The sequence below is a fragment of the Drosophila biarmipes genome, chromosome X, assembly GCF_025231255.1.
Source record: "Drosophila biarmipes strain raj3 chromosome X, RU_DBia_V1.1, whole genome shotgun sequence".
Classification (NCBI taxonomy): domain Eukaryota; kingdom Metazoa; phylum Arthropoda; class Insecta; order Diptera; family Drosophilidae; genus Drosophila; species Drosophila biarmipes.
The window spans coordinates 15,754,441-15,781,775 of NC_066611.1; the positions used below are offsets into that span (position 1 = coordinate 15,754,441).

A 27,335-nucleotide genomic window follows, 5' to 3' on the forward strand; every position below is an offset into this window, starting at 1 on the left:
GCTATATATCTACCTATCTATATAACTTTATATCTATATATCTACCTATCTATCTAAATATCTATCTATATATTCTTATATCTACCTATCTATTAATCTATCTTTATCAATCTATCTATATCTATCTGTATATCCATCTATCCATCAATATATCCATCTATCTTTCTGTCTGTATATCTATTTATCTATATTTAAACTATATTCTCCAATATTAATATATTGTAAAATAAACATATATTTTCCTGACCTCCAGCATACCCATCTCGAAGTGGGTGATGGGTCCGCCTTTTGGTTAACCGCACTGAAAACCGAAGCTGAATGTAGACCGAGCAACGGATTCCCAAAAAATCAGATTGAAAAGGCCTCGGTTCTCGAGTGGAATCTCCGATTACTGACAGGACGCCAGGACATCGCGGATCCCGTCAGGACTCTTTCAAGTAGGCTCAAGTGCTCGATGCACTTGTCCCGAAATTTGGAATTTCAATTAACTATTTTCCCAAAAGATGTGCCGACACTTTGAAGGGGGTAATATTCCCAGGCCCGAGCAACCCAGATGGGAACCCTAGGTAAGAACATCTCCTAAAATAAGGTATAAATCATTGAGATATTTTCGAGATAGTGGGGAAAGTTCTTTAAGTTAAGACACATGTACAAGCAGCAGGATTTTTTTAGAACATTTTTAAGAAATTTATAATTTATATGATGATCAATAGATAGATACATTACGGTTTCAAAGGATTTTGTCCTATTCAAATGAGGAACCAAGACCACTTCCCTACTACTTATATTATATAAATTTCCCATTCTGTGAGAACCTGTGAGGACCTCTATGGCCGGGACGACCTCAATTCCTGTGGTACTCCTTCACCCAGTTGGCCCTAACCACCCACCTTAATGGCCCGAAAAAACAAGGTCCGCCGGAGCAACCACCGCAGGCAATGAGGACAGCCGGTGGTTTTCGCGGGCCAAAGGACGAACGGCGGAAAGGACGAGGGGCCAGGCCTGCTGTTGTTAGCCCTCATGGCCATCGAATGTATAATCGATCACTTGGGTGGCCAGGACACAGGCCGAGTTTGTTGGGTCATCTAAACAAAGTCGACAGAGGCCCTTGGGGCAGAGGAACTCCGAGACGCGGACGGCAGACTAGAAATGTGGCACTCGCTCTCTTTCTCTGGCCGATGTTAAATTTGTTAAATCGATAAACTTTGTTTAGTGCTCGGAAACAACAAGAAGTAGTCAGCCGGTCGGGCGGTCGAAAGAGCGGCCAACCGGGCGATTGCGATTGCGACCCCGTCCCAAAACCACAGGGCACCAAAAGGAGACCGACTCCCCAACTAACCAATCACTCGGAAAAAATCCCCCATCAATACTCGTACAAGGTAAGCAATAGCATATCATAATGGGAATTTTACTTTGTATATTTTCTCAAGTTAAAAATACCGAAATACCGGGTTGATCATATATATTTAATATATAATGCGGCTCGAAGGACCATTACATTTTTCTCTAAAAGTAACTTAGATGAGTATCTAATGCTCTATGTTACTTATTCTCAACTAGCAAATCATGGATGATAGTGGATGGATAATAATGGATCTATCTATCTATTTATCATACATTAGATATCTAATGCGGCTCGAAGGACCATTACATTTATCTCTAAAAGTAACTTAGATGAGTATCTAATGCTCTATGTTATTTATACTCAACTAGCAAATCTTAGATGATAGTGAATGGATAATAATGAAACTATCTATTTATTTATCATATTTAAGATATCTAATGCGGCTCGAAGGACCATCACCAGTATGACCAAAAGTAAGTGAGATGTGATTCTAATGTAATACCTTTTCAACGCTCTACTACAAAATTATCAATGGATCGTAAGTTAAATGCTATATTTCATAGGCTTCACCGTACTATCAATAACAATTTAAATATACATAAATTTCTTTCCGTGCACATGGCTCACCATCTCCACTCTTACCCAAAAATACCATCAGTTCCTTGGATACGCGGCCCTTCTTTTGGATATATTATAACTTTTTTTCCTGGCTGGATTGCGTCAATCAACAATTTGTCAACTTGGCGAGCGGACTGTGACTTCTTCTTCTTCTCCTTGGTGTGACATTAACTCATCGGAGACCGGGTCCCCGGGAGGTCCACCCACTGCGCCCACACTCACCGTTCGGCAGGTCGTTTAATCGATCAACGGATGGCCGCTGGCATTGAGAATCGAATGGGAATCGGTGCCACCGAATCGGGTGGCTCAGTGAGTGGGTGGGCGGTTCCAGTGGGTGGTTCCAGCGGTTGACACAGCGGTAGCCAACTGGTGTGCCTGACCCCCGAATCGATCTAACAAAGCTGTTCACGCGACAATTAATAGTCGAAAAATCGGGGGAGAGCTGTGATGGCATAATAATGGGATGAGTGGCACCCAAGGCAGGAAAAAAGACAGACACCAGGAGGGGGAGCGTAGGGATATTGCCTCTTTAAGGCAGATACACAGATGAACCCAGAACCGGTAGCTGTGATAATGGTCAGCCGTTGGCCAAAACGATTTATGGCCATCCAACGATCGCCGATGCACTGGCAAAAAAATGCAGTCATTTATTAAAATGAAGGTAAATTTAAAATATTCGATAAAGAATTTAAAACTTACATATGTAGGTTTATGGGAAAAAGTTGACAATCAATTTTAAAACTGGGTTTCGTAATTAGAAATTTGGTATATTCTTTAAAAAATTAAAAAAATTTATAAATGAATAATTTTTTTTGTTACAAATAAAAGAAAAATTTGCCAAAAAAAAATTAAGCTTCAACATGAAAGTATATATTTCTATGAAGGATCCATAATCTTACTTTAAGGGCTTAAATTTACAATCATTCATAAATGATATATTTTATTTAAGAATTTTTGTTTACGAGTAACAATTATTTATAAATTATGTTATATTTTTTAAATGCTTGTTTAATGCTTATTGAATTCTTTATTGAGCTGTTATTATAAATTTGTAACCATATAATTTTTTAAGACTTTATATCAATCTATATTTTAATCCTGTAAAAATCACACTTTTTATTTTAGATTTCTTCTAGGACCAGGTATTTTCCTGCAGTGTGGCTAGCCACTTGGCTTGGTGGCCACTTAGCCGAGCGGCAATCACGGCGCTAATGGAGCTGGCCAAGAACTACGAAGTGGTCACTGGCCGTTGGCCAAGTGTGCTGGCCACGTCGATGATGGATGGCAGATTGAGGGGCTCTCTGGGGCAATTTGCAGACACTTCTGGTCTTCAGATCCTCCAGTCTTCGGGTCTTCTGCTCTCGCGGTGGTGCAGCGATGGCAGCCGCAGGACCTCCAGCTGACATAATGATGCAGCAGTTGTGGCTGGCGGGTTGCTGCTGCAACCTCCAGTTGCAACTGCACTTTCGGAGTGCACTCTAAATCTCAAGCCTCGCTTCCTCTCCTTTTTTCTGCCGTACTTTCCCGCCTCGCATATGTCACATGCAATTTGAAAGCGCCTCCCCCCCCATGCGCCTCCGAAATCGCCACCCCCTTGTAATTGTCGGCAATTCTGCAATTTTCGTTATTGTTAATGGCGGTTTTTGTGCTGTTTTTTCACAGTTTTTGTTTTTATTTTCAGTTTTCGGCTTTGCCTCTGCCCAGAAATAACAAAAATGGAAGCGAAAATCTCACATCTCGCCGACAATGGATCGGTTTGCTTCGGATCGGATCGGATCGGTTAGAGCAGGCGTCCATCGATAGCTGACGGAGCCGGGCCTCCATCTGCATATATTAAAGGTACGGATATGCACTGCACAAAAATTACTAGGGTAAGCAATGAATTTAGGTTATTATTTAGCTTATTGGCATAGAAACTAAATTTTTAGACAATTTGTTCTAATTTTAAGACCTTTAAATTAAGTTTTCCTTGAATTTTATTTTTTTTATTTATATTACTATATTTTGCTGACAGTTGAACAGTTTACATAATAATAAGTAAGCATACCAAAATTCATATCATTTGGCTTATTAGTTTACCAGATATAGCCCATTGAAAATGTACTTCTTAAAAGTATTAACATTGCTTATCAGGGAAGTCTTATCTCTTAGCAGATGGCATTGATTTCTCCCAGTGCATGCATGTGTAATGTAAGTGTAACCCCGATGATTGCGTACGTTGCAATTTCGAAGGTTCCTCTCGAGTCGCGAATCGCAAGTCTGACAAATTCGCACTCGCCTTTCGGATTCGCGTGTAATTGCGCGACTCTCCACCCCCTCCCTCCCATACCCCACCATCTCGATCCTTTGATCTCGCCGAATCGGAATCGGAATTGGAATCGGAATCCCATCCGCATAACTGGCTCTCAAGGGGCAGAGGCAGCCACCCCCACAAGGTTTTGCCGCTTGCAGTAATACATTTAAGTCGAATCAGGTCAGTTACAAGGCAGGAACTTCAGGTGGCAACGTATATTACTAAAAGGTTCTTAAGAGAATTAGTTTTGGGGGAAAAAGTAATATATTTCATAAAGAGATTATAATATATTATGATATATGATCCCTTAACACTTTGAGAAAGATAGAGGGAAATTAGTATTATATTTGATCTTCAGAACTGTAACAAAAAATCGAAAAAAACAAAACTAATTTGGTACTTTTTTAACATTTCTTAAACTTTAGCAAACATTTAAGCTACCTATTCAAGCTTTTCTGGATTTGCTCTTTAAGTTAGGCAATTCTTTGGTATTTTTTGGCGATACAACAATCAGCCCTATGAAGTTTAGTATATTAATATGTGTGGTATTTTTTATTTTCCATGGTTTTTCATGCAGTTTGGGCTCCTTTTCCATTCCCTTTCGTTCCGCCAACCGACTTTGCCATGTGAGCGGTTACCGTTCGACTGATAAGAGTTATGGCGATGCCCGGCGACCCCTATTCCGCCTGCCCCCGGCCGCCCCGCTGCCACCCACTAGCCCTCACCTTGGAACTCGGTGGCACACATTGTTGCCAACCCCCTTTCCCACCCACTTTGGGGTGGCTCTCGCACTCTCTCCGCAGTCTCTCTGTTTGGGCCGTTCGCCTCCTCTCTCTTCCTCTCTCTCTCTCTCGCCTGGCTACCTGTGTGCAACTCGAGGAGAGAGCGGCAGGTGGGCGGGGTGGGGAGTGGATGGGTTAAGGCGAAGGGGGGAGGCCGTGGGGAGAGGGCCGGGCGGGGGCGGTGGCGGGGGAGTGTCAAACAAATGTGCGAGAGCCAATCGATGACGAACGCGCGTGTGCGACGCCACATATGTGTGCGTGTGGGTGTGCGAAAGTGCGTGCGAGTGTGTGTGCGGGTCCAGAGCGCCAATATATATGCTACATAGCACACGGAGAAACCAGGAGATCTCCAAGGACCCTACTTAGGATCTGCATTTTGGGATAATTTAGTAATATAAAATATTTATAGCAAGAACTGTGATGCTAAGGTATTTATTTTATCATCATATATAACCCAGAACAAGTTTCTTATTATATTTTAAAATACTAAAAAAAATTATTAATTTGTTTTTCGTAAATACTTTCTTCTTTAAAATGAAAAATTATCTTTGAGCTTATTTTTTGTTTTTAAACACAGCTCAATATACTTATTTAGAAGAATCTTTAAATAAACAGTTATAGACATATTTATAAGTTAATTTAAAATGAATTAGTTATACTTTATTGGTAAAAAAAATATCACAAAAGACGATTTAGAAAAGGTTCACTTCAAAAAACTGATGAAAAGGGAGTTTAAAAATATCAAATTTGAATAAAAAATCTTAAGTAAAGGATTTTGGTGAAAAAAGTTTGTTAGAAAACTCGGACCCTATACTACACCCCCCTGAAGCCAACTCCCCCTCCCCACCACCACTACCCAAAAACAATTAACAACAAAAACAATTCGCTCACACACGCACACTCGCACTCACACCCAAGCGAAAACCACACACGCACACACACTCGCGCACAATTGGAGCTCTCATATGTGAGAGTGCGCTGATTCTCATATCAAAGAGCCTGACATTAATGGCAGCAGCGACGCCGGCCGCGGCTGCGACGCCGGCAGCGGGCGTCCAGTTTTTTGTTGTGTTTGCTTCTTTCTTGTGGGCTGGCCGGGGGTGCTGAGGGGGTGGTCCAGTGGGCGAACATGTTCGACGCTGCGGTCGAAGGGGTGTGAGGCTGGGCCCCAAAAGGGGGGGGGAAGATCACTCGTTCAGGGATGCACCTTAACCCATGGCCAGCTGCCACGGGAAAAAGAGCCCCGCCACCCCCCACCCACATGACCTTTGAAGATCCCCGAGAGCCTGCAACATGTTGGAGGTTGCAAGCTCGTCGGCTCGCTCGGCGCATCCACTTGGAGGCGGTAATCAGACGAAGCTCCGTCAGACGCTTTTCGACGGTCGAGCGAGGAGGTGTTGCGACGGGTGGAATGATATGATAATAAAGGTTCAAAAAGTGCAGATTTTAAAAATTTTTAATGAATTTTATTGGGTTTTAAATAGCAGATGCTTCTTTTATAATCTTAAATATTTTGTAGTTCTAACATTTTTTACACACATTCATAGGAATTTTTTAATAGAAAATAATTTATTCTATAAAACTAAGACCAACAAAATTAAAATATTCTTGGGCAAACATTTTTTTTCTTGTTGATACGGTCAAATGGAGCTTAATAATTAAGAATTTAGACTAATTTAGGTAATTAATTGGCAGTCTTTTTCTAATCTGTTATTTTATTTTTAAGTTGTGAAAGGATTTTGCAAGCAAAAATAAATTAAATTTAAAATTATAATTTAAAAATTATAATTTAAAAAATACTTTTTTAAATAAGTAAAAAATATAAGAATTTAAAAAACAAGTAATCAAGCTAAAAGTCGCTCTTAAAGAAATTTCCCCTTAAGAGACTGGACATATTTTAAAAATATTCTAGCATTGAAACCTTTAAATATAAAAATTATAATAAATTACTTTTTTTTATATCGGTTTTATTTTTATATATTTTTTTAGCCTAAAGTAAATCCCCTATTTTGTGGGTCAAGAACTTGAGCTATTGTAGTAAATATTCTGATGAGGCCCTCACCTTAACCTCAACTATTTGAGCGATCCTTTTGCAAGCTGCCCTGATGGCTTTGATTTTTCGCGCGAAGGGTGCGCGCGCGCCCTGAGCGCCTGCGAACTTGCGGCCACCTTGTTGTTGTCCTTGTTGTGGGCCTGTGTCCTGCCGGCGAAGGGTTGCAAATGCTGGCTTGGCCAAAGTCACTCGGAGTCCCTCGATTGACCAGAGTGACCAGTTTGAAGGGCGAAACGGCGACGGCGACGGCGGCGGCGGCGGCGCCACCCCTGCGAAGCGCAAGTGTTGTCTCGCTCGCACGCGCGAGCGGGTGCTCGGTGTCCACCCCCACATACGCACACACACATGACCGGCGGCAAATAAACAAACGCCCGCTTGCCACCCAACAACAACAGCAGCAACAGCAACAGCAACAACACAACCCACCACCGCCGCCGCCGCACCACCCAAAAACACCGTTAGGAAAGGGCTGCCTTGGCGTTGGCGTCGACGTTGCGTCGGCGTTGACGTCGTCGACGACCGAAAATCAAATTGCCAGATTGGCATTAAAGTGCAAAAGCCTGAAATAAAATTGAATTATCTGCAGTCGCTCGCAGGACATCGTCGCGTTCGGACATGTTCGCCTTGGCATAAGCTTGCTCCGGAGTCGCCACTCTCTCTCTGTCTAGCACTCTCTCTCCCCGTCTCTCTCTGGCGCTCTCTTTCGCAAGCTTTCGTGCTCGCTTGCAACGCGTTCGTACACGTTCGTTCGCGTTCGCTCGTGTTGGCTCGCCTTCGCCAGTGTGGGTTGTCCGTTATTCAAGTGTGTATTGGTGTAGGTGTGTGTGTGTGTACGAGCTTGTCTGTGTGCTTTGTCGCACGCTGTTTTGTTGTTGCCCGCTGGACAAAAGCTGCCGCGCTGCGGCAGCGACGCCGCCGAGAGCAGCGGCAGCGAAGACGCGCTCGCCGCTAAAACGTCGCAAGTAGTCGCGTACTTCCGCCGTTACCGTTAGCACCACACACAAAACGGAGCTGCTAACCGCTAGACTACAAACGCCGCCAAAAACCCAAAAAACAAAAAAATAAACACCGCTTCTTACCGTTAGCCGTCGCGGCCAATCCAACCAACTCCCCGAAAACAAAAGCCAGTAAACAACAAAACAAGAAATATAAACCAAATTACATACTCAACTTAATCAAAAATCCATGCATAAACACACTTTGTGCAATTTTTTTCAAGTGTCTCGCCGTGTGTTATCAGAGAAAAAAAGAGAATAAATAAATACAGAATCCAATTGGTTTTCACACATACAGCCCTCGAAAAGCCAATTGGGTTTCCACTTTTCTCCCCCCTACAAATGAAGCCGCGTGCGTTTGTGACAACAACAACAACAACAACAAAACTGCCAAACAAACAACAAATCCTTTAGGAAATCGAAATCAAGAGCGCCGCCGTGGAAAAGGTTCCTAAACTCCGGTTAAAACAACAGATCACAAAGAGCAAGAGAAACCCCTAGTGACAAGTGTTTTACTAAAACCCGATACTTTTTTTTTTTTGAAAATGGCAGCCCTGGAAAAGCCCCGAAAAACCAAACTGAAACTGTCTGATTAGAAAATTCGTAAGCTAGAGGATTCCAATTAGTGAATGTGTGAGATTTTTTTTCAACCAAAACAAAAAAAGGGAAGAGAACGAGGCACGTGCAATATAAATAATTGAGGAGCAGAGGCAGAGGAGTAGTGAAACAATAACCTAAAGACCTTATAGACGAGATCGGCAGGACATTGCCCTTCGCCGGGTTTGTGTGCCTGTGTCTGGGAAGTTTTAAAAACACCTTCGGAAACTGGAAACAAAAATGAGAATTAAAATGCCCGCGGTTCGAATTGCACAAGGTAAGTGGCAGTGGCTTCTGGGCCTCCAGTTGGGATCGGGCTGGTGAACTTTTCCAGCTGGGACATCCCAATTGGGAAGGCCAGGCGCAAACAGCTGATGGAAGTTCCTGTCAGGTGCTGATGAAAATATTATGGGCTAGGGAGGGTGGCAAATGGGTTATTTGGAGGGCCCTAAAGACTGATAGAATCATTTTGGACCAAACCCTTTTTGTATAATTTAATAAGGTTTCTCAGGTGAAGTTTAGTTCAGTTGAAGTTATTATTTTTACCAGTTTATCATAGTAAGTAGTAAGGGTCACCACTAAATTAAATTAATGGTGGTTATATACGAGAAGCAAAGAACACCTGCCTCGGGATAGCTTTGAGTTCTAGTTATTACTTAAGTTGTTTATCAATGTGTTTAAAAATCTTCTGAAATAGTTTTAACAAAAAATCTGGGTCACCTTCTCACTAGAAAAGACTTGACCACCGAAAATATTGTAAATATGACATCTAAACCTTTGCCAAATGAAGTAGTAAAAGTATTATGTAGTTGGTAACGATGGATACTTAACATATGGGCATTTCTTACAAAATTGGGGTCACCACCTCACTTAAAAAAGGCTTGACCACTGAGCAACTGTTTATATTACACCGAAAAGTTTATCATATGAAAGTGATACAATTATCTTCTGGTATGTATAAATAAGAACTCAAAATCTGGACATTTCTTAAAAAATTGGGGTCACCACCTCACTTAAAAAAGACTTGACCACTGAGCAACTGTTTATATTACACCGAAACGTTTACCAGATGAAAGTAATACAAGTATCATGTATTCGGTATAAATAAGAACTCAAAAAATGGAAATTTCTTACAAAATTGGGGTCACCACCCTCTTGCCAGACAGTTAAGATGTGTTGGCCGTGTGCGCCTTTGGTCAGGCCATATCAGTCGACCATGTCACACCTTTCGCGCACCCGCACCCCTCTGCGTTGCCATATGGAAGGTCTCCTACGGTTCGCCTCTTTTTTTTGGCTTTGTATCTAGTCGAGTTATCGCGGCGATATCGCCATGCCTAAATCAGAGCCCGCCTGGGTGTGTTTTGCAATGATTTTTCAGATTTCTTTTACTTCCACTCGCCCTGCCGTCGTAGAAGTGTTGTTTTCAGAAATGGCCGTACTTCCCCGTGGTCATTCCGTGCAGTTCCTGGGCAATTTTAGCGATTGCTCGGACACTGGTCGAGCGGGGGAGTCGGAGAACGGCTTAGTTCAAAGGGAAATCAGGGCCGTAAAGCCATAAAAAGCTGGTGGAACAGCGGGCCACGTTCGTATGCCCTGGCCATAGCCATATCATTGTCATAATATGGATTGTCCCGCGCCATAAAGTCATAACTTCATTTTTTTCGCTCGTTTTTTTTTTGGGGCCCGGTCTGAGGGCCGCTTTTTTTTTTGCACAGATTTTCCATTTGCCGAGTGAGCAAGCAGTGTTATCAATCTTATCTAGATAGCGGCACAGAGCGAGTGGACAGTGACGCACTTGACGCGGCCAGTTGCCCACTCCCCAGTCGTATAGACACCCGCCCTCCGGAGCCCCTCTCGATCCCATCCCCATCCCCATCCCCATCCCCATCCCCATGTCGTCAAACAATTTTAATTGCTCACAAAGTTGTTTGCTGTTCTGGGTACTTTTCTCCTCCTTTCTACTCATCGTTTCGGGTCTATTTGTCTTACAAATCAAAGTCAACAAAGCGGGGTGGCTCGGCCGCCCCTTTTTCCAGGTAATATACAGATAAGGGCGGGCCTAATTGCTGACGATCGGAGCTCGGACTTGTTTTCCAGATGGAGAGCATCGGACCAGAGCACCTTCCTCCTTATCGATGTCTGTGGTCCCCGAAATTGCTGTTGTTAGCCCCGTTCCGCCCATCCGCCCATCCACCCATCCACCCCCTCCCAATATCCATTCTATCATAATTAATTGCTACAATTTCAATTTCGATTCGGTTTTTTTTTGTTTTTTCTTACCCCCACCCACTTCGTTTTTTTTTTCGCCCGTTGACATGTTTCTTGTAGTGGGAATCTTTTTGATCTCCGGCAGCAACAAAAACAATATGCGCCCTACAGCATTTCGTCATGCCGCCCATGGGTGCTCTTCTTATCGGGAACATGGGTTAAGGCGGTGGCCACGGGGGCGGCGGGACAATGGGCCTGATGAGTAATTTCCGAGAACAAGTCGCAATGTTCGTGTACGACACGTTATTGAGAGTGCCTAAAATGGGTGGGTTGCGATGGCAGGGGTGGAAAATGAGGAGGTGGTGGCGAAAAAGGGGGGGGGGATCTCGCGGGATCTCGAGGTTCCCATTGGAGTCGGTTCCTAAACCATCCCATAAAAACCAGGATATGATAAAGTAGTACTCGTTTGAGCAATGAAGGATGGGAAAAGCAGGGAGATCTTGGGAACTTGAGGTTCTAATTGGTTCGTATACCATCTCATACATTCCCATTTGGTACTTTTATTGTTATAATATACTATAGTATTTCAACAGTTTCTGAAAACCAACAATAAACGCAAAAAAAACAGTCAACTAAGATAGTAATTAAAATATTCGGTTCAACAAAAAAGAAAGGGGTGAGAAACCAGTCAGATCTTGGTGACTTCCAATTGGTATGATATAATATAATATGATATGATATATATCATCTATTTTGGATTAAAAAAACAACCAACTAACTAATAAGTTGATGGCAATTATAATACTCGTTTAAACCAAAAAATAAGGGAGTGAAAAGTAGGAAGATCTTGGGAACTTCAAGTTCCAATTGGAATCGGTTCATATACCATCCCATTTATTCCAATTTAGAGCTTTTAATATGATACGATATGATATATCATTTATTTTCAAACACAAAACAACCAACTAATCAATGAATCGATGGCAATTATAATATTCGATTAAACAATAGACTTTCAGCTGTCGCCCGGTTAATTCCTGCATATCCTGCAGTGCGTCGAGCTTGGGTGAACAAACATCCTGGCGGGGGAGGGGGCGATCGGCACGGGGTTCGATTCCACACGGTCAGCGTTAATCGAGCGGCACGCTCGCGGCTCCTGGGTGCACCCAGTGCACCTGCCCACGTGCCCACACTTAACCCGCTGTTAACGTTTAACCCTTAACCCCCGCCTGGAGCGACTGACCAGGGGTTGGGGTTTGTTTTTTTTTGGCCCAAAGGGTGGACATCTCACGGTCGTCCTGGCGCCGGCTCTTCCTTTTCGGGTGCTATTTTATCCTACTTTTTTTGTTAACCAATTTTAGCCTTAGCCTTTTTTGTACCTTGGGCTTTTCTTTTAATTTGATTATCGACCAAACAGTGTCCATTAAATGAGCGACCGACCGACCAGGCGACCGCTGCCGCCTTCTTTGTTATCCTGCTCCCGTTCGCCATGGCAACGTCCTCCTCGCGTTTCAGCCGCTTGCAATTGTTATAACAAATAACAGAGGTGCCCCTGCCCGTGCCCATGCCCAGGCCAAAGGCGCCCGGACACCCACTCCCCGAGGGTCCTGCACCCGCAGTGTCAACGTGTCGTCATGTGGACGTCAAACTTTTGTCCAGCTGCGGCCGCAGTTTTGGATGTGTGCTCCCAGGGGGCGGGCAAGGGAGCAGGGCGGGGGCGCAGGGATCTCCGGGCGGAATGCCAACTCTCGTATTTATGTATAATTAAACTGCTCGCAAATAGGACGCAGATAGGGAAAAATGTCCTAAAAACAAAGGGATAAATATGTAGAAAAGATACAACCAAAACTAATATTTAAAAAAAATAACAGTCGCATATTTATAGGTATTTCCATTAGTATCATTTCAATATTCAAAGGATTATATTTTAATTGCTAAATTTGGTATTTTTAAATTTTATTACGACAGAAAAGTTTTTTATTCTTCAGGCATTTGAACTTTATATAAAAATTTGTATTCTGGTTTTAAGAAATTGATTATAATTAGAAGGAACTTGATAGCTTATAAATTAATAATCATACACATTTTCAGAGTTTTATTTCAGCATTTAAACCCAATTTTTTAATAGTATGACATATCGATTGTCTTTAACCACTTGGCATATAGTTTTATAGCCTATCAGGCCTTTATCAGATTTATATAGTACAATGAGCCATAAACTGTGGTTTTCACGGTTGTATAAGTGCCTGAAATACTTTACCATGGCCTTCGAAAGCTCCAGTGATGTACGGAATATGGGGAATTGCTCTTTTCTCTCGGTGTAGAAGGCAAACTGCTGGATTTGAATGCTCGCGGGGGGCAAGGACATGGCGGATATAAATTGAAACTGGCCCGTTCTGGGCTGCGCAGCGGGAGAGACGCCAGCCTCGCTCACATGGTCCAGACGTGGTCCTTTCCCCTCCGAAAAAAAACCCTCAAACCCCCACTGGAACCCCCTCCCCTTCCGCTAGTCCTTTTCCCTCTGCTGCCACTGGCAGCATAATCAGCCGCAACAGCGCTCAGCGAGTTACTTCCGCTGCGGCGAGTCTGAGAGTTTGGACGGCGACTGCAGCTGGAGCTGGAGCTGAATCTGCGATCCGCAGGACTGTCCCGCGAGGTGCATCCGTTTTGGCCGGCCCTGCATGTCCTGGTTGTCCTGGGAGTCCTGGGATGCCTGCCTTCGCCACCCCCCACAACCCACTGAATTGTTTTGCACCCGCCTTTGTCTTCCACTCGCCGCTCGGCCTTTGTTCCGCTTTTTGTTTGCCGACTTTTTAATTTTTAAAGTTTTTTATTCACTGGCACAGAAAGCGAATAAGTGTGAATGCCTGGCCTGTTATTCGCTGACTTTTATTAACCAGCTTGGCGTTTCTGATTTGGTTTTTCACTTAACGAGCGGGGAAATCGGAAAAGGTGTGAATGAAAATGTGAAAAAATGAAAAGAGTGGGTGAAGGGGCAGAGGCGGCATTTGTTATTTATTTATTTTTAATATATTCTTTAGCTAGAATTTAAGAGAAAAAGACACTTTATTAATTTGTATGAGCAAATATCATACCTTTTTTTTTACTCCTATTTGAATATTTATTTTTAATATATTTATTAACTGAATGAAAGTAAAGTTCAAAAGAAATCTGTTTTATTATTTCGTATACCCGTTTTATGAGCAAATACCATACCTTTTCTTACTCCTAAATAATGCAAACAAATCTTCTTTTATTTATTTATTTTAAATATACGAAAAGAAGTAAAAACATCAAGAAATTTGTGTTTTAAACCAGCTAAACAATGATATGGCTACGCAAACAGCCGTAAATAACACTGCCTAATTCTGTTGTTGTTACTTTGTTTGAGCAGCCAACGCGGCGTATACTTAACCCTGGCCAAGTGCAAACAGGAGCGGAGAGAAAAAACCCAGGCGGGGAATCCCGGAAAATGACCTGCAACAGCAGCTAACAAGTTAATGAATCTCCTGCTCTCTTCCCGGCGTTTGTTTTGACGCGAATTTTCTTGGGGGGTTTTCCCCGGTTTTTTTTTTGTGCGCTGCGATTTTCCTTTTTTGTGTGTTTTATTTTTTCTATGATTTACCTCCCCGCACTTGGGCAAACTTTTCACTTTCTACGGGCCCGGGGGGTGTTGTGGGTGGTGGGGGCGGTGCAGCAGAACTTGGCACCTTTGTCATAGTTAGAGCACCACCACCAGGCCCTCCCCCCAATTTTCGCCCCCTTTTCTGTGTCTCTGCAAACACAGTTTCTTTTGCTCGCCTTTCTTTAGCTTTCTTTGCTTTCTCTTCCCCTTTTGCTTGTGCATTTTTTTTACGCGTAGCCGGCGAGCAAAACAAACCGCAAAATGTTCGAAGGCGAACATCTGACTGTGAGTGATGATGGGTGGAGTATCCTGCCACGCCCCCGCCGCCCACCGTCGCCCACCGCCGCCCCCTTTTCCATTTTTTCCCCCTTATTTTTACCCGCGCACGCGCTACAAATTTGCCTAGGCGCGAACGAAAATTTCAATGGGTTTTCCCTGGCTTGCCTGCTTTTTTGTTTACTATTTCCAGCACATCTGCTTTTCCCATCCCCTGCGAGCACGTGCCAAAAGCGAACCGGAAATGCGGAAGATCCCCCAGTTTTAGAGTCTTAAAAGGCCCAAAAAAATGGGTAAAAATTATAGTTTGGCTATGAAGTAATAATTATTTTGCATAAATTAGGCCAAGATCAAATAACTCAGCTGCGCACGGGCTGGGCGGGGTCTGGGCGAAGAAGAGAAGCTGCGGCGTGATTAGTTTCGGGCCGAGGCAGTCATTCATTAAGATCCACGGGCTTGGCAGCGCCTACGCAGTGTCAGAGAAACCCAAAGAAGTCTTGCCGAGATCCCAAGAAACCTGAAGAGACCCAAGGAAATGTGAGGAAATCCGAAGATATCCAGCGAAGAAACCTGAAGAAAGACCGACCGCAGAGGAAGGAGGCGAGAAGAAGCCTCCAAAGCTCGCTGCGCTGACGGCCTTTTGTCTTTCGGGGTCTGTTTCTTCAATTCTTCGGCCAGGTTCGGCATGGGGTCTTCTGGGGCCCCGTCTTCTCTTCGCCTCCTGCTTTTAATTGAGCCAAGCAATTATTATTTTGCTGGCTCGGCGCGCACTCGCTCATTCATTGATCGTTTGCTCATTCATTGCGTTTATAAATAGCCCGGTCGAGCGAAGAGCCGATTGGAAATGCAAAGCCCACGCAATCCGTTGGATTGCCGGACCTCCGAAGCCACCGAAGCCACCGAAGCCTCCGATCCGCGGTCGAGCCCAGTCGGTGCACACACCCAGCTGTTGGCCTGGGTACAGTGCGTCTCGCAACTGAAGGTCTGGCCGAGGTTACAAGCAGATTGGCATTTAAAATGAATAGAAATGTGGACAAAGCTGGGACAAACCTTAAAAATCTTTTAGTTCGATTTATAAGGAAAAAAAATGAAGAATGCTGACAAACTCCATAATTCTTACAAGAATGTCACTTACAGATGACATATTGTAATGACTTTATAATGGTTAATCAAATAAAAAACTCTCTGCTTAACAAACTGATAACTATATAGCTACAGAGAACATTTATGCCTAAATTAAGATTAAGAACTCTAAAAAATGTCATAATTCCCAAAAGAATGTCACTTACAGATGACATATTATAATGAGCTAATAATGGTTAACTAAATGCAGAACTCTTTGATTAAGGATCACCGTCACAACAATTACCTGACGCACTGTAGCCTCACATATTGGTAACAATTTTCGGATTTGGATTACGGATCTCGGATTTGGATTCTTCACCGTGGCCCATGTGGGTGTTTTGGCAGCGAATTCAATAAAAACTTCACAGCCAATGAGCTGGAGATGGAGATGGAGATGGGGACGGGGATTGGGATGTGGATTGCGATGGAGATGGAGATGGTGGCTGGCTGGCTGTTGTTTCTGGATGATTTTGGCATGTGACCAACTCCTCCTCGATGATTGCTGTCGTACTCCAGGCTGTGGGTGTGGGTGCGGCCACAAGGCTTGGACGAAAACGTACGGATGGATGGATGGATGGGTGGATGGATGGATGGATCTTGGTCTCCGACGTCTCTTCTGCCGCCCCTCATTTCGTGTTGCGCCCCGGCATAATTTAATTCAATGATTACCGATTTAAAACGAAACCAAGATGCGAATCCAAGTCCAAAATCCGTATGTGCGTTGCCCAGGCACAAATAAATAAATCAATCAAAGGCCTCTGAACGCAAAGATCGAGGTCTCTGGAGGGATAGGTGGGCACTCTGGAGGTTTCTGGAGGGGGACCCCACCTCAAATGCATGCGCTGGTTCTTTGGGTCCACGGCACTCCCCATTTCCGTTTGCCAGCGATTTATATCAGCGCTTGGATGGATGCCCCGTTCCCAATCTCCAGTCCCCAGTCCCCAATCCCCAATCCCCAATCCCGATTCCCTCGTCATCTTGCGCTCCCTGAGCCCCACGCATCTTATCAGCATAATTATTATCATTAAGATGCCATTGTCACATTGCATTGCACACCTTAAAGTGGAGCTGGATGCAGAGCCATCGATGGGGATATGCAGCTGGGATGGCGGCACTGCGTTGGATGATGTCCCTCCTCCGGGGGAAAAAAAAGCTGGGGAAACTGGGGAGGAGTTGTGGGGCGAGTATCGACTTTTACCTGTGGGACGAAGTGGGTGATGCGGGGGACTTCTCTTGTAAATTGCTTGCCTCCTTTCGAAGCATATTAAAGGTGGAGTCATCGGAAATATAATATGAGTTGAGGGGCTACTTGTTTTGCATTAAAGCTAAAGGCATCACAATATTCTACTTAATATGTACCTTGAAGTACATAACATTTTCTCTAAGTGATTTAGTTTCTAAGATGCATAACTTATTGCTTATAGCCTTTATCTCATCGTGACTTTAGTGAGTGCAATCTCTGGCTTGGGATCTCCCAACTTGCAACTCTTCCCAATCCCCAACTCAGCCACAGCTTCTTCTCTATATACTTATAAGCACTCATAAACATACATATAGTAGTGACTATCTGATTTTTTGCCCATCCCCATGTATAGATGCGTCTTGGCTTCATTTTCCATGGGCACGCGTTCGTTTCGCTGCGTTTCAATTGCCCCGTTTCTCGATTCGCTCGCTCGCCATTCGCTGCGCTTCCCCACCCCTTTTCCAGCCCCCTCGTCAGGCCCCCACCCACCTACTCCCCACCTTTTCCCAGCCCACTCTCTATTGGTGTGCGTAAGTGGCTCTCTGCAGTCTCCAGTCTACAGTCTTCGCACAGAAAACAATTTTCGAGACCTTGTTTTTCAAAAGTTCCTATAAAGAGAATATGTTAGATACTACAAAACTGATCTTGAAGTGAAAAAAATATATTATAATATTTTAAAAGGAGATTTTAAAGTAAATAAGTGATGATATCATGAAAGAGATACCTAATCTTAAATTCTACATTTTTTATATAATGAAAATGGACATTGTATAGAATATATGTTCTATGATAAATGATATGATATAATATTTCATGAATAATATAAGGATATTCTCATCTCAACAACCTCAATACTTAAACTTGCAGTATAAAATATAAATATAAAAATATAAACCAATCTCAATGGTTAATCTTTCATTGTAAATATTGATACATCATGGAAATAACTTGTGTATTGCATATATTTACTGTTAACTAGTAAGATTGCATTAAAAATAACCGCATTAAACTTGAATTCCATAAAGTAAAGGCACTTTGAACTTATAATATGGGTTCCAAAACGATCTTCTCTCTCTGTAGATTCTCTCCCCGATGCCCCAAGACGCGCTCCGATCTTTATTATCCGTCCGTCCACTTTGCTCTGCTTCGCCTTGCTGGCTCTTGCTTTCGCCTTTGCTCTTGCCTTTGTTGACGCCTCCCCTTTTTTATTTATTCATTCAGTTTCCAGCTACAGTTCCGCTGATAACTTATTTACTCCGGGGGCTTTGGGGCTTAAGCTCTGTCTCTGGCTGTGGCTCTTTTTTGGCCCTGCCCGGTTCGGGCCCGATTCGCCTTCGTGTCGTCGTGTCGATCGGTGGCGTCTTCGTTGGCGATCGGCTGTGCGAGCAATGGAGAGCGGGCGAGAGAGAGAGAGTATCGGTTGGGGGGTGGGTGGGGGGCACAACAAAAGCAACAACAACAGGTTTTGTGGCACCCCCACCCCCTTCGGACGGCCCTCGCACTGGCTTATCTGCAACTGTATTACGATATTTGTTATTGCCTCGGCTGCAAAAAGCCAAAACTGCTTCACACCTGTCTGTTTGTCGATCGCCGCTGGCCCCCTCTCGCCGTCTCTTTCGCCCCGGCTAGTCGCCTCTCTTTCCGACGATCTGCCCACTCTTTCTCCATTCGGCTTGTGCGTCTGTGTCGTTGGACTTTTTGATTGGCCAGACCTTGATAAAGCCAACGTAAAGTGGGAAAAAAATGAAAAATAAAACTCGGGCCAAGCCCAGCGGTCTCTCGTCCTCCGTCCCGCTCGCACCGATCGCCCCGTCTCTTTCTGGGCTTGGCCACAGCATCGTCATCGTCTGCGATTTTCGATCGAGATTTTGCGATTTTCTTACTGCGACTGCGCAGCTTGCTCTGCTCAGCCCCACACACACTTTCAACGGGCGAAACGCCATTTTGGAATGCCTACAAGAAATTCACATTACAAAAGAATCCAAAAAAAATTACATCTTTAAGTTCCTCGCACAGCTTGAAGTCGCCCAACTCCATTGGCTGGCAAAATGAGGGGTTAAAGGGTTCGACTGGTCAGAAAGGGAATGGAAAAGAAATCGGTTGTGAGCTGAAAACCCCTAAGAAATCAGCAAACTTACCAGTTCTAGTCTTCTTTTTTTTTTTAACTGTCGGGAATATAATTATTTTAAGCCTTCCTTAAGCTAAAATTTAAACTAAGAATGGTATATAATATTACCATCATAGGGATGCACCTCATAAAATATCTTTGCTATAGCTAAATAATATTTTATTTCAAAAGGGGAACTCATTTTTTAACAGTTTTTTTTATTTGTATTACTTTTTTTGGCATTTTTTCCTTCGATGTTGTAATCCTATAACTTTTAAAATTTTAGTCATTTCTTGCCTATTTTTTTCTCACATTTTTTATCTGTATTTAATTTAAATATTTGTATTTTCTATGTGGAAAAAAGAAGATCCTAGGGCCCCTAAAAAAGCTAACTTGCGCTGACCCCGGGAAGTCGAGAGGTTCCTAATTGAATTCCCAGTCGGACTTGGCGCTCAGTTGCCAACTTAGCCGCCGGTTCTGGCCAGTTTCCAAGAGAGCTCGGGCCACACAAAGTGCAAAGGCCTCTCCTTTCTGCGAGAATTGCACATGGCCAACTTCCTGCAGGACGAACACATGTGCGTATGAGTGATGTGGCTGCATATGTGGATGGAGTTTATGCATCAACAAGCACACAGACAGCCGCAGATACAGATACAGACGCAGATGCAGATACAGATGCAGGGGCAGAGGCAGAGGCAGAGGCAGAGGCAGAGGCAGAGGCAGGGGAGCAGGGAAAGATGGAAAGCCAAGGGAAAAGCAGGAGAAGAAGGTGGAGGTGGTGGATCCTTTTGGTCTCTCGGTCCTTTTACAGCCTCATTTGAAGGGAAAAGCGGCGAAGGCAGCACCATTGTTGGGCGCAAGTTGCGCATAATTGAAACATAAAACGCTTGGACACCAATTCACAAAAGGCCAAAAGCACCACCCACCTCCCCCCTGGCACCACCACCCACTTTTGCATTGTGCGAGGCCAAAGAAAAGAGACAATTGTGTGTAAGAAAATGCAAGCAGAGGATCCAACTCGCAGTATTTACATGTATGCATTTATCCCCACACACACACACGCACACACACGAATGTGTGTATCTATGAGTGCCCCATTGTACACACACACACATGTGTGTATCTGTGATTTATGGTGTTGTTGCTGTTGTTTTGAACGATTTGTTGTAAATTGAAGAGTGCCAAACCGCATATTTGAATATGGCAGCTGTGACTGGCTTAAAAGGCAAGGCCTGCAGGGGGTTAAGTGCGGCCAGTCGAGGGTTAAGGAAAGCTAATGGTTCCTAGAACTGCTAGGAAGTGGAAAAGGTCTTGAGTTTCGCATTTCTATGCTTGTGATATTATTAAAATGACAAGACTTGCGGGAAAAATGCATGATAAGAATAATGTTGCATACCCAAAGGCGTCTTTAAACGTGAATTTATTAAAAATTATATGTTTTGGGAAAAAATCGTATTATAATCACTTAAACAGTTCAATGTAGATACCCAGGACTTGCAGAAAACCAGGAGGTGATGCCTCAGCAGGTTGGCGGAATTCATGGCTTACAGTGCTCCTTTCACCTCCAGTTAAACTGCCGAAAAAAGAACGAAGCTCCGATGATGGCAGAAGATTGAAAATAGGAGGTGAGGGCGGAAGTTGGAGGCAGCTGAAACAGAAACTGCTACAGAAACAGAAACAGGAGCAGGACTGAGACTGAGACTAAGACCCAGGGCACCAGAACACATGTACAACCTAAAAAGGCACTGGGAAAAATATAATGATCCTAAATGTAATGTCTTTAAAATGTTTAAGCTATAAATGCAACTAGAAGAAGTATTAGGTGATGAGAAAGTGTAAAAGATACAAATCATACTTTCAGATACAAAGATACATCAGTTTGGGGTCAAAGAAATCTAAAAATACCCATTTAATACTGCATTTTCTTGCTGTGCAGCGGATTCGCCGCTCCAGTCGAACGTTTTCGCTACTTTCATTTGTTCGCAATTTGTGTCCTGCCCTGCGGTGTCCTGCTCCTCCGAATCCCCCGCCCAGACCCCCCTTTGGCTGCCAGTTGCGGTTAAGTTCTCCAAATTGCAGTCAGCAGTCTGGCCATAAACCCCCTTTTTTGGGTTGGAAATCGTTGGGGTAACATGGCCAGCAAATACATAACATCCCCGGGTGGTCGGGTGCCGAGCGGGAGGGAGGCGGTCCTGGTCATGAGTCTGCTTCTGGTTCTCGGTCTGAGCCTCGGATCCTGGATCCGGGATACTGGAGACTGGAGACTGTCCAATAAGTGGCAAAAACGACGCGTGCTATCTAGTCATCTGCAGATGGAGTTGGGCGTTCGATGGGCGAGATGTTTTCCAAATGGGAATGGGAATGGGAATGGCAATGGAAACGGACTCCTGCAGTCCTGCACTCCTGCCGCCCGGAGTCGATGTCTCTCCGCCAGACAACGTCCAAGGTCCACTCTTGTGCGGATATAAGTTTGGGCAGCTAAAGGAGGAGACTCGACTCGACGCGACGCGACGCTACGCGACTCGACTCCAACACGAATCACTCAGCCGCAGCGCATAAAGTTCAAGTTGGGCGATTCCCGGAGAATCGTTGCCAGGCAGCCGCCTTCGAGGATGTGGCATGGGCATAGAGCATCGAGCATGGAGCATGGAGCATGGAGCTGGGGATGGGGTTCAAGAGCTGTGTCCTACGTAGCTGGATACCAAAAACTCCTAGCCGGCGAATAAAATCAACAAAACTCAAGTTTTTATTGTTGCCTCGGGGAGGATGCGAAGCATTCGGCGGAGGAGGTGAGAAGGATGCGCCTGCAGTTCCAACGAGCCAGCAGCCAGGAGCCAGGAGCCAGGAGCACATATGTATCTGTATCCTGGCTGCGGTGGCTGCTGAAAATCTATGTGTATGTGCATCTGGAACGTGTACTATCAACGTCATCGGCCACATTTGGTCGCCGTCTGTCCCTGGCGGTTGCTCGGTTTCACTAGGAGCCACCCCACAGCAGGCCACCCCACCTTGCCTCCTCCTCATCGGCATTGCACAGCGTTTAAGTGTCGCATCCGGCTGTCCGAGTTCGACTTCAGCTTCAACTGCCACTTGGAGTTCGAGTCCGAACAGAGGAGGGACCCGGCCAACCAACCACCCGCCCGAAAACCCCCCTCCCCCGGGGAGGGCAAACATAACCCGACATTGGGGCGCTATTGATTTTGGCCGGAGCTGAGTTGAGTGCTGCCCACAGGGGATGCGGAGAACGCCCCCCCGGGGGTTGGGGCCCCAAAAAGCCGGCACTTCTGGCCACTGAGATGGAGCTGGAACTGGACGAATGGGCGTGTGCGGTCAGTGGGGATGTGAGTATGTACCAGACATACCTCCATGTGCGTATGTGGGTCCGGTTTGGGACTCCGCCCATTTGGCAATTTCGGAAAGGAGAGTCCATGTCTTGAGTGGTTTTTGCCAGGGGAAGGAAAGTGCTCGTGAATTTGGTATATTAACTTGGAATCATTTATCTGTATATATTGAGATACATATCTCTTACAAATAACTGATATGTATCTTCATATATTGAACAAAAACTATGGCATTTCTTGAGCCGTAAATCAATTCCAAGAATAAGTCATTGATGTATTGTATTGATTTCTAAAATGGTTTTTAGAGTTTTATACATATAGAAGATATAGGGGTTAACATTTTTATGGATTAAATACTAACTAAACCAATTTCTGATATTTAAGATATCAAATTTAATTTTCCCCTTAAATATGGATTCATGAATAACTCCAAACTGATGGAATCAATTACAATTGTGCACCAAAGATGCATTATTAGCTGCAAATGCCTCAGCTTGGTCAGCTGACGACCGCAATAAATCCTATAAATAAAGGGATACCCCGAGCTCCTCTCACCCATCCCACCTTCTCACCTGTGCCCGTGGCATCGCCCGTGCCCTGAAGCCATTTAATTGCCGCCAGTCGGCCGGCGACAGACGGAACTCCTGACCATCGCGACCTGTGGCTGGCGGAGATTAGCTCTTCCCCGGCTAATAGCCAAGCCATAAAACAATACCAGAAGGCGAATCGCATCGCGGCGGGGATCGTGTAACCGAAATGTAACTGAGACCCTGGACCACGGGCCACGGTTTCACCTCTGCTTGCAGTCCTCCGAGGAGCCGCCGAGTGGCAATGTTGCAACTTTGCGCCCAAGGGAGCGGAGACAACTTTGACTTATTGCTGCGACAGATACAATTACAAACGATGGGCTATATGGCCTGGCCTGCGGGTCTTGCGGTCAATGAATGAATGGCTGAGTGGCGGGATGAATGAATGAATGGTCCACAATCCCGAGGCTCCAAGCTCCAGACTCCAGTCTCCAGTCTCCAGACTTCAGACGCGAGACTCCAGACCTCAGGGCCAAAGTTTTCTCACCTTTGTCTGTGCGATCGATCGGAAGCGATGCCAATCGCGATTTGTTATCACGGCTAACGATGGACTGCAGCGAGAAAGCCTATGTACAAGTATATACCACTATGCATATATAGCTATATATCCACATCCGAGTTGTAGGATCATCGAACTGTTTTCCTCGCTTTTCTCTTCTTTGTTTTTTCTGCGGTGGCGATGCGAAATCTTCAGCTCCGGCCATTGTCTCACTCGGAGTCTGTGGCCGAGCCTGAGCCTGAGTCTGGGCTAACTTATTGCGGTTAACCGAAAGTTGTCTATAAATTATTAAAATTGTCTCATTATTCATATGGAATACAATAGATTTCATTTACGTTTCATTTTATTGCAACAAACAAACAAACTGCAGAGCGAGCAGAGCCACGAGAGCCGCAAGAACCGCAGAACCGGTCTCAGAGCTCGGAGCTCAGAGACTGAGAACTCAGAACTGGGAACTCCGAGGTGAACTCGGGCTAAAGCCCAGGCCCAGGCCCAAACCCAAACCCAAACCCAAACCCAAACCCAAACCCAAAGCGATCTGAACCAGACCAGGTCCAATTGCCTTTGTTTAGCTGCATCTCGTTGTTGGAGTGGTTGTCGTTCTCTTAGGGGCCAACTGGGGGCTTGAGATCTTGGCCAGGCGGCCACTTCAGACCCGACACCGAGTGCGTGGGAGAATCTTAATGACACACACCTGAGCCGGGGCCCTCCAGGTGCCAAAGCCTTTCGAGCCCTGTGGTCCGAGCAAAAGTTGGTCACTCTCTGGGCTTATGGGAAAGAGTTCTAGTTGTGAAAAGGATACTTGTCGCTTTTCTTTTAAAAAAGGTCTTAAACGTTTTGGTTTTATTCTAATGGATGTCTTTTAGCTATAACTCTATAGAGTTTTATTATTTTGATTTCTTTCTTTTTTTAAAGGGATTTTTGATTCAATTTGCATCATTTGATATAACATAAAATCAAGTGACATAGGCTAGGCATTTTTAGAAATTTAAGGCTTTTTCAAGATTTTTAGGCAATATACATTTATAAAAGTTACTTTTACTCATTACTCAAATTATGAAAATAAATTTTTGGATATTTTTGGGATACCTATTTTCTTGTAAGCAAGCTCTTAAAGGGTATGGTTCTATTCTTATGGATATTTTTGAGATATAACTTTATAGACTTTTATAATATTGGTTGCTTCTTTTTTTTGAAAGGATTCTGGGGTAATTTTGTATTATTTTTGAATTGATTTAACATCAAGTAATATTTTTACTGGGGGAACCTAAGATTAATGTATATTTAGGATATAATATTTTTCTATGCCTGTTCCCCATAATTAACCCCTTACTTATACCCGATTTTCCCCTTTTTCTACTTACAGGTGAGTTGCTCTTGAGGAAAAACCCCTAGGTTCCCCAGCTTTTCCCCTGGATGTCATGGCCTGAGTACTAAGGCCGCGGTCGCTGTGTCAGTTGTTTTGGCATTTCAATCAGATGGGCTCGAACATGGCCCCATTACATGGCCAGCGCGTGTAATCGTCTGGTCTGGACCAGCTGAGGGGTCTCCTTCGACCGGGTTGCCTCTAATTACGTAAGTCCAAAGCCAAAAGCCAAAAGCTAGGAGCTGAGAGCCATGGCCAGAAGCCGGGACTCGTTAGCTTGCTGGCCGGGTCGGTGTGTTTGAATCCCGATGACATCTCAATACCAGGCTGCATTGGAGCAATGGAGCAGCCATGTCAAAGCCTCAGAGGGCGCATTGTCAATGTCCGAGGTGGATGTGGATGTGGATGGGGATGGGGATGGGGATGTCAGGTAGTTGGGTTGTTCGTGTTCCTAATTCTGTAGCCTCGGCCGCTGCTGCTGCTGGGAACCCCGATCGGAATTTTCGTGCAGCGAAACGCAGGTTTTTCCAGAACAACTTTGATGCATCGTCGCTTAATTAGCATCGGAAAAGTTGTGGCCAGTGGGCGGGCAGGGGGTCGGGATGGCCTCGGATGGCCTGGGATGGGCGGTGGGTACTACACCTAATTAGTGGCCTTGACTGGCTGGCTGATAGATGGATGGATGGACGTAGTCGCGGACTGCCATTTAACCTGCCCCGAAATCCAACTGCCAGCCAACTGAAAGTTCTATTCGTACTGCGAGCATATACACTCACAGAAAAATAGTTATGGGTTCAGTATAGTTGAAAACTTGATAATTAAAAAAATCTTTCTATCAGAGTTCAATTTTAAAATGGAATTAAAAAACATACTTATGGGTTCTGGAATATTTTTTTTAAATTTTTGAATAGTGGTTTCTTTTTGTAATCATTCTTGAAAAAAATAAAAATAAAAAATTTTCATAAGCAAAAAATATGTTTTATAATAGTTTAATTTTTGAATTTAAACAACTAGTTTTGAGTTTAAAACTATTTTTTTTTTGATTTTATAAGTGGCTTCTTTCTGTGATGGTTTTTGAAATGGGTAAAATTTTGTTAAAAAAAAAAGAATAAATGGTTACAATTCCTTCTTAAGGTAAAAATGGAATTTAAATTAAAGTCCATTTAAAAAATTTGTTTATTTAAATGTTTAAAGCAAGGGTAATACCTAAACAATTAGCAACGAATTTTTTTTGTATTTAAAGTAATTTTTCAAAAATACGTATATTCAATATTCAAACTAAGAGGATTATTTTACCATTAAAATTTCTCGCTGTGCACTTTGTTTGTCAGCGGCTGACTTACACGACATCCAAGCAGCTGGAAAAAGCATCGGGAAAAGCAGAGAAAGGCGAGGAAATCGGGGAAATCGGGGAAATGGGCGGGAGTTGTGGTAATGTTGCGTGCATGTCTTACACAATCCAAGTCCCAGCGACGCCGTACGCAAATTTTACAGCGACAAGTCGACGAGGGCGAAAACTAAGTGAAACAAATCGCAGCTGCAGCGCGGCTACCTGCATGCCACACACACACGTACTCGCCGTGCACCACCCACTAGTGGTGCACCAGCCGCAGCACCCAGCCACCCCCCGAAAATTATTGGAAGGTGTCAATGCAGGGCGAGAAGTTGTCAGCCGGCTGAATGGGGGCTGTCAGGGGTTAAGCTTGTGCGGCTGGCGGTCGAGGAGTGTGTGCCAAATTCTATCGGTGGGTGTGGGTGCGACCAGGAGTGTGAATGTGACTACAAGTGTGACTGTGAGTGTTCATGGGCCGAAAAGCAGCGCCGAATCCAAAGCCCGCTTATTGTGGCCCATAATTTATGCTTAAATTTGGCTTACTATCTAATGCGAGTGTGGGAAAGCCAAATAAAATGAAAATATTCATGGCCCGTCAATTGAACTTAACCAAGTAACTTAAGTCAATAAATAAATTAAGGTGTTTTTTTAATGCTTACTGATTGATAACATTAAGTAGGTTTATATTGTTTTAAATTGGGCTGCAAAATGCTGTAAAATTTTAAACATTTAAATCATTATGAACCAAACATAGATCTTATGAAGTTCTTAAATACTTTTTAAAGAGTTGTTTTTAAAAATTTTATTATTTTTTTTTTAATGATTTTTTAATGTTGAACTTATGTTGACTTATGTTTTTTTTGCATCACGGATTAAAACTGTTTTTGAAAAACCTAATTTAATTTTATAAAATTGATGTCTGAACTCTTTTATATTTAATAC

At 43.9% G+C, this 27,335-nt stretch overlaps 1 protein-coding gene and 1 long non-coding RNA gene across 2 annotated transcripts in view; both read left to right on the top strand.

Moving 5' to 3' along the window:
- Positions 1-296: 296 nt before the first annotated feature.
- On the top strand, positions 297-979 carry LOC127012082 (uncharacterized). Its single transcript, XR_007765552.1, has 3 exons — positions 297-437; positions 504-566; positions 620-979. It is a non-coding gene; the product is annotated as an uncharacterized LOC127012082 (long non-coding RNA).
- Positions 980-7,707: 6,728 nt separating this feature from the next.
- Positions 7,708-27,335, top strand: part of LOC108032537 (uncharacterized) — a 51,708-nt gene continuing 32,080 nt past the window's right edge. The window contains exon 1 of the mRNA XM_017106417.3: positions 7,708-8,960. Within this exon, the coding sequence (XP_016961906.3) occupies positions 8,924-8,960 (37 nt within the window). The 5' untranslated portion in view covers positions 7,708-8,923. The remainder of the gene's footprint in view (positions 8,961-27,335) is intronic.